This window comes from Mercenaria mercenaria, chromosome 16 (assembly GCF_021730395.1).
Source record: "Mercenaria mercenaria strain notata chromosome 16, MADL_Memer_1, whole genome shotgun sequence".
NCBI lineage: Eukaryota > Metazoa > Mollusca > Bivalvia > Venerida > Veneridae > Mercenaria > Mercenaria mercenaria.
The window spans coordinates 45523879-45536948 of NC_069376.1; the positions used below are offsets into that span (position 1 = coordinate 45523879).

General features: G+C 33.5%; 1 protein-coding gene across 8 annotated transcripts in view; it reads right to left on the bottom strand.

The window, feature by feature from the left end:
* LOC123539918 (zinc finger and SCAN domain-containing protein 21-like) overlaps nucleotides 1-13070 on the bottom strand; it is a 104059-nt gene that overhangs the window by 56491 nt on the left and 34498 nt on the right. The window contains exons 5-6 of one of the 8 annotated variants that reach the window (XM_053526921.1): nucleotides 6417-6647; nucleotides 2800-3468 (exon numbers count right to left, since the gene is read on the bottom strand). The exons of 5 other annotated variants lie outside the window; for them this stretch is intronic. In XM_053526921.1, coding sequence (XP_053382896.1) covers nucleotides 3242-3468; nucleotides 6417-6647 — 458 coding nt within the window. In that variant the 3' untranslated portion in view covers nucleotides 2800-3241. Of the gene's footprint in view, nucleotides 1-2799; nucleotides 3469-6416; nucleotides 6648-7236; nucleotides 8651-9417; nucleotides 9709-13070 lie in introns of those variants that run through there. 2 more of the 8 variants (XM_053526927.1, XM_053526924.1) reach the window with 2 other exon arrangements.

Consider the following 13070-nt stretch of genomic DNA (forward strand, 5'->3'; position numbering starts at 1 on the left):
AATAATATATTACAGTCTGCTGACTAGATTAAAGTACTTACTGGGTACTCAAAACACTGAACTAATACTATTCGAAAGATGAAAAAACATTGAGTCAACATGTAATCTTAAAGAGCTTTGGATTCAAAAGACTAAAACTGTCAAACTGTTCGGCAAAAACTGACTAGACACGACCAAAAACTGACGAGTATTTAGCAGGAGGATCCCCTATTTCAAAGGTTTGCTAGTTGCTCGACATGTTGTTTATGAAGACAGTTTTCGGATGTTGTAAAATGGGAATTTTTGCATGCTGAAATCAAATATTATGTATAAATTTGATTATGAATTCAATCACATTTTAAACCAAGAAAATTATGAAAAGCATTTATTAATGGTAAACCAATGTTCATCAAATATCGGACCTATGACTTAACAAATCAATGTCATGAAAATACCTGTCGACTGCTGTGGATGCGGTAAATTAGGAAGAAAACGAAGAAATAGTGCGAAATGCGCTTTGAAACTGGAGCGTTTTTGGTAGGTTTCTTGTGTTTTAGGTAAATGCAGTTGATTTTAGTTGGGATCATGCAATTTTAATTTATATTCGTAATATTCTTCGGGAAATGGCGAATAATGAATACAATTCGGACAAAAATCTATTTGACTAAATCGAATATTCAAATGTATTGTTACAGCCCTAGTCATCAGTCACTGTATCATATTATCGCATATCTTACATACAAAAGTTCCTTTAAAATATCTATTCAGTCTCAAGATAACAGTTGCCATGGTTATTGTGGAACCATCATCAAGATTCAGTCATTATTACAGTCTTGCCGTTTCATTCACTAAATCTGTAACTGGGATTTTCATGAATTCCTTCTTTATTTTGTGAGAGGCAGACATTATGTTTAAGACTTTAATGCTAAGATTTAAAGAAATATTAAAACCAAAAACTTGGCTAAAATTTATGATGAAAATACCATATCAAACTTGTTTTCTTGATGATAAATTCAAAGTCAAACAAGATTTTTAAAAACTTTAAAAAAGTACCTATACACCCTTCAAGTTCTTTATACTGGAATGATGTGAACTGTCTAACAATATGTACAGAATTCAACAAACAAAAACCTTGCTACAAAACTGCTGAATAAAACAATAGGTTACGGTGTTTTATCCTCATCAGTACTACTCGTATCCAGTGTTAGATTGCTGTCGGTGCTATTTGGTTTATAGTGTACTATCATATGCCTGCGTAGATTTCCTCGCAACTTGAAACCCTTCCCACAAATTTTGCATTCAAATGGTTTCGCTCCAATATGGACCACTTTGTGCTGCCAAAGTCCAGAGTTTGTCTTGAATCGTTTTCTACAAACAGGACAGACGTATCGAAACGTTTCAGGGCGTCCACTTCTTTCTGATGTATTGCAGGTAAAGTTCTGATTAATACTGTACAAAATGTCACCTGCAAATATTGAAACATGTTTTAAGATAATCTACTATAAAATAATTCACTTAAGAAATGATTCAAATCACTTATCACCAATTTTTTTTTATAGATTTGTTGGGAATTCAGTCACCTTGAATAAATCCAGGTTAAATGTCATTTTTCCAACTTTTTAAGGTGGCAGAAGATCCTAGGTGCCCCTCTGAGCATTGTTTCAGGAACAGATAGGTAGCTGAGAAGAAGTACCAATGATGATAATCATTCACAATATCTACTTTTAAAAGTACCCTAAAGCGTGACTTTTTTTGTAAAGTCTACTCTCAAATTCTGTTCTTTAAACAAAATGCTACAAGGTGTTGGAAGGAGTTAATGTGTTTGCTTGTTTGTTAAAGTCTATTTCAAGTCAGATGAGTTAGAAATAAATGGTAGCTTTCCAGCTATAAATTACGATACTGGACACCACTGATTCTGCCTTTGCAGCCAGTGTAGATCATGATAAGCCTGCACATCCATGCAGTCTGATCAAGATCTGCACTGTTTGCCATCGAGTCAGCAGCTTTTTGGTAAGCAACCCTTTAAACAGTTAATGGTACTGTCCAAAATAAAAGATGTGCAAAATCATTTTAGAAATTTAGCAGAGTAAGGGTTAAATTATGATGCCCCTTGGACATTATTTCAAGCACTGGCAGGCAACACAGGCTGGATGGTTCCTTTCATGAAAACCCAACTTTAACTTGAACCAACGAAGATGAAGGGCTGATGACTCAGTCGGCTAACTTCACCTCTTGGCAATAAAGGCCTCAATTAAAATAATTTATTATTATAGTAGAGTAAAATGTAGTGCTTTACACTCACCTATACATTTTCAATCCTTATTCTTCATAAATAAAACTATTGAAATATTCACCCTATATGTTGTTGGTTGTTTTTTTGTTTTGGTTTCAACATCACACTAACACAATTATAGGTCATATGGCAACTTTCCAGCTTTGACAGTGGAGGAAGACTCCAGAATGCCCTCTGTGCATTATTTCATCACGGGCAGACACATGGGTAGAACCATTGAACTTCCGCAAGCCAGCTGGAAAATCACCAGGCTTCTTCACATGAAGAATTTAATGCCCCGAGTGGGGTTTGAACCCACATCAGTCAGGGGCAAGTGGTTGAAAGTCAGCAGCCTTAACCACCCCGCCAGGGTTCCCAAACTGTAGTTTTAACTGTTGTTGACTGCAACATTATTCTGAATACAGCAGTTCAAAATGAAAAGAAGAAGATCTAAAATTCAACCATATAACTTTTTTAATTTATACATAATACAAAATATCTATACATAGTTATGAATATTTATTCATATAAATCCATGAAAATTCATACAAAAATGTATACAAAATCATGAATATTTACTAACAATGAATATTTACATTCAAAAAAAGATTCATATCTCAGGAATGTTATAATATGCTAACAAAAGTTAACATACAAAATCATGAATATTTATAAAAGATATTTTACACAGTATTTTCTTATCTAAAACATGTTGGCACAGCTTTGCACATTAGATTTTAAGCAAGTATTTACTTAATTTTACTTTTTTTCAAATATTTGTTTTGAACCAGCAGACTTCAACACACTGTAACTAGAACCTCTAAACTTGATAAATCTGGGTATAACTTCCATTAATTTACATATGATATGAAATTGTTTCCATTTGAACTAAAGTCCTCTTTGAGTTGTGTACTATCATCTGGTATAAGAACTTGTAATGTTTTGGTCAAGTTTCCTTTCAAACTAAAACTTTGTCTATTTTTTTTACAATCATAAGGTATCAGAACTTATAACATGTGTAACTAAATGTTTTGTTAAATTTCCTTTTAAACTAAAACATTTTCCACAGACTTTACAATCATGAGGTTTCTCTCCAGTATGTATGAATTTGTGCTGCCAGAGGCCCGTGTTGGACCTGAACCGCTTTCCGCACACTTTGCAAGCATATCGAAATGTTGCTGGACTTCTGTCTGGATAAACCATAAAATCCTCTTCATCTGTAAATGTAAAATGGAATGTTTTATTTCTTATTTGTTCTTTTAATACACATATCATTAGATATACAGTTAATATTTATCCTACACCACTCTACCTGTATTGTTTGTTGTGTTGTCAGAGTTTCAAGTGATTTCAATTTAGGTCATGTGACATCTTTCTAGCTTCTAATGGTGGCAGACAATCCCGAATATCATTTCTTGCACTAAGACAGGACTCTTTATATAAATAAAAGAACAAATAAGCAAAAGTATAAGTTGTGTGGGGTAAATGTTTAAAGTCAGCAACCTTTAACACAAGAAGATAAAGACTCCTCTGGCTTTACAATATGATAAGTTAAAGCATTAATTTTTATTTTACTGCAATAATGCGCTTCAGTTGATAATGTCTTAAACATAATTCTAATATGACTAGCAATCCTTAAATCATCACGATGTTATGTTGACATCAAGTTGACATGATATTCAGCGTCAAGTGGGCATCAAGAAATAGCGCTTTTAAATTTGATCAAATATTTTCCTTAACGGCAGTTTAAAACAGAATGTCACAATGCACAACTGTCCTGATTAATTTACACAGATATCGATTGGTTATCTGGTTTACAGAATAATTCCCCCATCATTTTCCCCCAAATTGAACACATGAGTTGGTTATTTGGTTTACAGAATAATTTCCCATCATTTTCCCCCAAATTGAACACATCCGCAAGACATGTTACCATTTCAGGTCCTGGCGTGTATAAGCAAAGGAGTGCGTCAACCTATCATTTGGACCCATGCATGCACAAAGGAACAGTTTTATCATATTTGAACTAAATTTTACAATAAAAGACATATCTATTAGAATCGAAATAATTTATAGCAAAACTGTGTTTGAACACTATCTATACACTCGAGCGGTTATATGTCGTTTGAAATAATTTCACTCAGGCTGCGCCCTTGTGAAATTATTACGCCCAACGTGTAACCACTCATCGTGTATAAATAGTGTTAATACACAGTTTTGCTATCAATTATTTCTTAAATATAAGACCTTCAATTTCAATGTAAATCTGTATCAAATTGTTGACACTTTATTCCAGTGGGCCACTTTCCAAAGGTATTTCCTTAAAAGTATATATAAATGTGCTTTGAGGCTTTGGATGTTGATCTGTAAAGAATTAATGATGTGTTCCCATGGGCATTGTTATGATGGACTATGTAGTAGTGGGGTGTTATGACAGAGTAATTGTAGTAGTGGGGTATGATGGAGTATGTAGTATGGGTTATGATGGAGTATGTAGTACTGGTGTTATGATGGAGTATGTAGTACTGGTGTTATGATGGAGTATGTAGTACTGGTGTTAAAATGGAGTATGTAGTATGGGTGTTATGATTGTTATGATGTTGTATTGGTGTTTTATGACTGATTATGCATTAGGAGTGCACTATGATAGAGCCTTCAGTATGGGTGTCTTTTGAAGGAATATGCAATATGGGTGTGTTTGATGGAGCATGTAGCCTGGGTGTGTCATGATATAGTATGCAGAATAATATATCATGATGAAGAATGCTGAATTGGTGTGTTATGATGGTGCATCTAGTGTTGGTGCGTTATGAAGCATGCAAAATGGGTGTGTTACCTTGGAGCTTGTAGTGTGAAGTATGCAATACGAGTGTGTTATGATGGAGCATGTAGTGGTGGTGTGTTATGATGGATCATGTGTTATGATGGATCATGCAGGATGTGTTTATGATGGAGTATGCAGTATAATGGGGCATGCAGAATAGATGTGTTATGGTGGAGTGTGCAGTATGGGTGTGTTATAACAGAACACGCATTATGGGTTTGTAATGATGGAGCATACAGTATGGGTGTGTTATGATGGAGCACACGGTACTGGTGAGTTATGATGGAGTATGCAGTATATTGGGGCATGCAGAATAGATGTGTTATGGTGGAGTGTGCAGTATTGGTGTGTTATAACAGAACATGCATTATGGGTTTGTAATGATCGAGTGTACAGTATGGGTGTGTTATGATGGAGCACATGGTATTGGTGAGTTATGATGGAGTATGCAGTATGAGTGTTTTGTTGGGGCATGTAGAATATGCATTGTGTATGCTTTCTAGAGCAAGAAGGGAAGAAAGCAGTATATATGTGTTACGACAAAGTAAGCATCATGGGCGTTTTGATAAAGCAATAAGTATGGGTGTCAACACAACAAAAATCTCATGTCAACATCTTTAATTACTTGTAACAATTTCATTTTTGTCAATTCTCCGTATATATTACAAGTGTTCTTATTTTATTTGTTCCTGTCCAATATTTTGTAATATAACTACACTTTTTTTGTCAAAATTCAAATTTAAATGACATTAAACTCTTTTAAAAACAATTTTTATGACAGACTGTATGTCTTTATCATTATTTAAAATATGCAACAAAATTTCACTCTGCTCATCTTCACTATTAAAATTCTTTCCTACAATTGTTTACATTTGTGGTGAAAAACTGAGTGTTTATTTCTTCAAAAAGCTTCAAATAAAATGTAATACTATGTATACTGAATACTGAGGAATAACAGAAGAAGATAAAATGTAATGTCAAACATTAAGTAAATCCCATCACACCACTCCATCATCACTTCGAACCTTATACAGAAACTTTACAAGAACTTATTTCAAAAAGTTTATATCAAAGGCTTTTAGTTTACAACACACAAATATTAAAAATTTAACAACTTTTCTACCAAGCCAGTCTGAATGTTTATGTCATCAAATAGTCACTAAAAACAACAACATTTCCTGCTTATAGTCATCCATCCAAAGTCCATATACAGAGACTTTTGCGTTTATGAAAAATAATTTTCTATGATGGTAGTCAACTCCGAAAAACCAACTCTTATATCTTGTTTGTTTCCATGGCAACAACATGGTCACACATTGGATGTATCCTTGGAAAACATACCTTCAGGTGAGTACTGGGATATATGTGTGATCATGTGTTTTGTTAAATTTCCTTTCAGGTTGAAACACTTCCCACAAGTTTTACATTCATACGGCTTTAATCCTGTGTGTACGACTCTATGTTGCCAAAGTCCTTTGTAATTCTTGAACTGTTTGCCGCAAACTTGACACATATGTTTATTTCTTCCCGTTCCAGTACTGTATGATGTAAGCAAAGATTGGTAGTCAATATCTGAAATAAATAAAATGTTTCACTTTATAATCAAGGCCAAAGAGAACTGTACTAATTGATCAATAACCCTTACCCAGCTACTTTTCTATAATGAACTTGTCCATCTTTCAATTTGGACAGTACCATTAACTGTTAAAAAGGGTGCATGGTGCATACCAAAGACACTGACTGAATGGTGAACAGTGCTGATCATGATCAGACTGCACAGATGTGCAGGCTGATCATGATCTACACTGGTCGCAAAGACAGAATCAATTGTGTTTAGACTGAAATGAGATAAATACAAACATACACATCATATGAACACTTGAAAATGACCCCTAAATTAATTTGTATGGGCAACTATAAAATAGTTTACAAAACCTGCTTAGTTACTTGATACAGGGACTTTCAAAACAGGTCTCACAAAGCACTAATATTGATATCCATATATAACCACTAGTTATAAATAAACCATTTCTGTCATAAGGCATGCAATATGAAAGGAAATCTATTATCTACCATCTGTTTCAAGTTTCATGATGCTGGAGTTAGGGATGAAAATTCTAGTCTTTTAATTCAGACAATGCCTTTTCAATTACGTATAATCAGTGTGCTACAATGCTAGTGAATGAATACTTCAGCTGCAAAAGATCTTCTAGATTTATTTCTTTTCAACTTGCAACATACACAACATATGTGCAAACAAAAAACAAAACTAAAATAATAAGGTATTAAGAATCTTTCACTGGTTGGAAAATCCAGCTTGAGGGTAAATGTAAGGGGGTACAGAAGCTTCTTTTCTTGCTGAAGCCAAAACAGTTACCATTGCCAAACCACACATACAACTAGTTACAGATTCTTTCTTTTGCATTACCATACTCAACAATGGAAGAAGTCAGATAAAAGGAATTATACTTTATTCACTATTTCTTCTGATTTATACTTCTTCTAATAATGTATGAGTTTACATATTTATTCAGAAAAAAAACATCATTTACAACCTGAGAGTCAGTAATTCTTCACTACATTGTCTAGGCAGAGTTTTGCCAGAACCAGGAAATTAATGAAACAAACAAAACTTTGATTCCGTATATGCAAGAAAATTCTACAAAACATATCTATGTCTCTCTTTAGCATTTTAGAACAGATCCAGCTGTATGCTTCCTTGAAGTAATAAAATAGATATTCTCAAACTTTAAATTCAGTCCAGTTAGCCAAAAAAAGACAGTTAATTTTAAAACATGCCTATTATTAGACTGGAACTTGATTTTCAACTTTTAATGCCAAGATCTATTTTTAGCAGGTACCAAAGCTGATTATACAGCTTAAATGAGCATCTAAACAGAAACACAGATTCTTGAGAATCTTAATAATATATCATAGCTTTGTTGCAATTTTCACATTTTACACCATAGACTCATATTTGCATCTCTCTGCTGTTATTTATCATTGATTCATATTCACATTTCTCCAATATCATTTACCATAGATTCATATTCACATTTCTCCAATATCATTTACCATAGATTCATATTCACATTTCTCCAATATCATTTACCATAGATTCATATTCACATTTCTCCAATATCATTTACCATAGATTCATATTCACATTTCTCTGTTGTTATTTATCATATTTTACCATAGATTCATATTCACATTTTTCAAAATATTTATCATATTTTACCGTAGATTCATATTCACATTTTCCTGATATCATTTTACCATTTTTCATAGCTGATCTTTAAAATAAAACTTTATTAACATTTCTCTCCTGCATTTTGAATCATATAACTGTACTTTCCAAGGTAATCTAGTATTTGTCTAGAAGTTTAGATGCACTGCCATATGTTTTTTCAAGTTCCCCTTCAGACTGAAAGCTTTTCCACATATTCTGCAGGAAAATGGCTTCTCTCCTGTATGTATAATCATGTGTTGCTTCAGGTTTCCAGCAATACCAAATTCTTTTCCACAAATCTTGCACACATGCGGACCTTCTCTCTGCCACTGTCTCACAACATCTGCAGAACAAGAAACAAGAGGTAACAACCATTTCCAAAACAAACTGACATTTTAAATGGTTTGACAAAACTTCAAACTCATTTATTAACAGAATATCATTATTAGACAAGGTTATAATTATATATGGTTTCATGCTTTGATATGATCTCATAATTCTGACATGATGACACTGACTGCCACTGGTGACTTCAAAATATTTCAGGTATAATCTGCATCAAGTCCTAAAACACAAACATTTTTGTCAATGCTTACCCTGCTGTATTTCTGTAATGAACCTGACCATTTTTCAATTTGGACAGAACCATTAACTGTTAAAATGGGTGCTTACCAAGAAGATAAAGACTAAATGGCGAACAGTGCAGATCTTGATCACAGGCTGATCATGATCTACACTGATCGCAAAGGTTTCAGCACAAGGGTATCACTGCAAAAAGGCTGTTAACCATTATACTTTTTCATGGACCGGAAGTCATCACACTGAATAAGAAGTGAAACATGCATGTGGCATATATTTTGTTTTATTACTTTCCTTACCATCATTGTTAGACACATCTGATTGTACACAATTCCTAACAACACATATGTCCCAAACTACATTAATTGTAATGTGAGACTAATACCTTAATATAACTGTAATTAGTTTTCTTAAAGTGATCAGAGGAAATAATAATTACAGTGTGAAAAATCAATGCTCCTGGTAGATTGGATTATCTTAACTTCATATTCCTGCATAACAACATGATTCTAATCCCTAGTTGAATATTCTGTCCCGACAAATAGGTTATTCAAATATCCGAAATCCACCCTATATCATTCTGTTCATAATTAGCTAATTGGTTAATTCAAATGTCATTTTTGTTGAGATGAACAGCCATGTGAGCCACCATATTGTACTTGTATCCAAATCCTTTCCCACAGAGGTGACATTTGAAAGGTCGCTCTCCAGTATGACTGGTCAAATGTCGCTTCAGCCACGACATATTTCTGAAACTCTTCCCACAGAACATACAGTGATGACCATCCTTTGTAGCCAAGTTCAAAACTGAGGTATTCATGTCTGAAATGATTATACACAATGACATTTATTATTATGCAACTTTGTAAAATAACCAGAAACAGTTATCTTTTACAACCAACATTTAAAACCTATACAACAGTACAATTCAGAGTTAGTGGCACAGAAAGCAGGCTGGATCACAATTCTAGCGACCTAGGTTTGATTCCCGTTGTGACCGACATACACACTAATAATGTTCCAGAGCTGGGTGATAACATATATTAGCTTTGTTTCCAGAGGTAGTATGGGTCTAGACTGATTGCTGGAATTTGCACACTTGCTGTGGGCTCAGTCGGATAAATATTGTGCCATCCATTACAGGTGGGAACTATAACCAAAAAGGGGCATAATAAAGTTCTAGCCCAATACCTATTTCAATTTTCTTCATTTATTCATTTCACAAACAAATCAGGGCGAATTATTTTATAAAGCAACTTAGCAGAAACAAATTACTGAAATCAGAATTTCAAAGGTTACCAAGATCAGCCTCTGCACTGTTCGCTATTCAGTATGTAAATTTTCAGTGAACAAAAAATGGTACTGCCCAAATTGAATGACAGACCAAGCCCATTTTAAAGATTTAATTAACTTGGCAAAGGTTAAGATTTAACTAAGAGGCTTTATGAACATGGGACTAAGCCATCACTAGATGGATATTCATGCGTAATTTTCACTTTGGACAAATCAAACTCATTTCCATTAGGAGTAATTCAACAAAAGAAACATATAATTTTATAAACTAATATAATTGGTCAACTAATAGTATTTTACAAGTGTTCTCACTATATATATATATACACAGTAACTTTCCATGAAGACTGCATTGTCAATATAATAACTATTTCAGCTGCTCGCAAACACAGCTCTTCGCAAACAAGTACCACACTTATTTTTGACATCTGAATAACTTCCATTTCTGTAACTTTCATTATAAAATGCCTCCTCATATAAATCACTGGTCTACACTTAGTAAAATCTGACATGTATATTCCATGTGTTTACTGGACTGAAGTCTAAATAAAGAAAAAAATGAAAAAAATTCTTTCATGAACATTTCTAAGCCAGTAACTTGTCAAATAGCTAACCACTGTTACTTCTTACTCTTGAAATTAAGTTTCCCAATGTAATTATCTACTAAACAAATAATTCAGTTTCTTCTGAAGAGTTACATGCCCTTCACACATTTTAGCATCATTAGAAAATCATCATTTAATGGACTCCAGACATAGTAGTAATCACACTGACAAGAATCCATCCTTAAGACATATTATGCTGCTGATTATTCAGAAAGTGTATAGATTCTGGTGTCATTCTGTTCCAGAATATTAGACAGAACAAATTATGCAGACATTATCTTGTCTTATTACTAAATTAGTTTTTAACATCATCTTCTAATACTCTTAGCATGCTGAAATCATTTTGTTCCTTTCTGCTCAGTGTTTTCAACAGTAACTAAAATGTTCTAAAATCCACTAACATGTAGACACTCTTTTTTTATTTTAGGAAATTTTCATTGTTATTAAAAGTATTATGTCACATAATGTACAGCCATATGGTGCATCAAATTGCCCTTAACACCAAATCCCTTTCCACAAAGGTGGCATTTGAAAGGTCGCTCTCCAGTGTGAGTAGTCAAATGTCGTTTCAGCCATGACAAGTTTCGAAACCTCTTCCCACAGAAATCGCAGGGATGACCACCAGAACCTCCCCCTGCCCCTCTTTTAGTTTGTCCTGAACTGGGTGAAGTGATATCTGAAAGAATCAAACAGTCAGTTAGCTGGGGGTTTTTTAAATAAGATCACCAAAGATGTTGTATAATTTAACTTTACTTTACCATTTCCAAGTAAAATCAAGGATTTTTCAGGACTTTCAAGACTTTTTTCCTCTTCAAGGACATTCAAGGATAAATATGAAATTCTAGGATAAAGAGATGTTATTTGAGCACAAGGTCTTTGCAAAGTTTTGGTCTGCATTTTGTATTTCTTTATAATACACCAACATTACATTATGTAGCAAGCAACAGTATCAATTTTAAACTGGCATCTTTATCAGATGACATTTTCATCTGTTTTTTTGTTTAACAGTAACGGTTACCAGTAAAATTTGTTTCCCTGATTTCGCAATGGACGAACTGTATATCCACTACCTCCCGTCTGGAAAGCTGGAATGTATTTGTCAGTAAATGACAAAGTGGCAGGTATTTCAACAACACATGCATAAGTTTTGTCTATAGTAGTTTATCGCATCAAAGTTTTGGCTGATGCCTTCATCAGGATAATTCACATACCTTTTTTGTTTCAGTAAATGACAAAATCATTACTGGAAGTCAACATATAAATGCAATTAAAGCAAGACAGGTATACTGAACATTTTTAATACGAATCAAAATCAATTTGTCATCAGCATTTTATTTAATAAGAAATATGAAAGTTATACAAAAGCTCAAATTGAGCTTAATATAAAAAGTAACATAGACAAATATCAAACTATGTAACTAAATTATTTCAAATTTTTCCCTGCATTGAACAACATAATTCTATGTACAGAAGAAAATCTTATTTCTGAACTAGAAGTGTACCCATAGGATACTGACTTAGTAAATGGCCATATTACAGTTGAAAGAACTGATTGAGTAGCTTTAAAATTGGTTCCGAAATTCAGTTATGATTTAACTCTAACTCTTGCACCACTATCTAAATCTTTTTCAAATTGACTCACAGTCTACCAAAAATATATGCAGTCTGCAGATATGGAATACAAAATTTACAAGACTTCACTTCTTGTGAATAAGATCCGGATGAAGCATTTTTTCTGCATGAACAACAACTAAGTGTTGTTTGAGGTTGCCTTTCGTTGAAAACAATTTCTCACATAACTGACATTTAAATTTTTGTCCACCTGTCAAATGCCTTTCACGATGTTTACTCAAATTTCCTTTCAAACTGAATTTCTTCAAGCAAAATTCACACTGAAATTGCTTTTCTTCTGCATGTACCACTGAATGTTGTCGAAGTCCGTTTGCAGTTTTGAACAATTTTCCACACAGCCTACAGTCAAAGTTTTGACCTTTTGATATAGCTTTGTAAGGACTGTATGACAAGTTTAAAGCTTCCTGATCTTCAGGGGGTGGACCCGCAGAATTGAACAGCATGCTATCTGGAAAGACAAGATTAATCATAATAGTATAGTTTTTAATAGCAGAAATCTGTCAAATCTGTCTATCTTAAATGACACACTTGATTATTGATAAAAACTGTTAGTAAAACTTAACCTCTGTACAGAAGTCTTCAGAACTTAGGGTTGTAAACTTACACTTTACAACTAAACTTATTTTCTGTTCATTCATCCTTCTAACCTCAGTG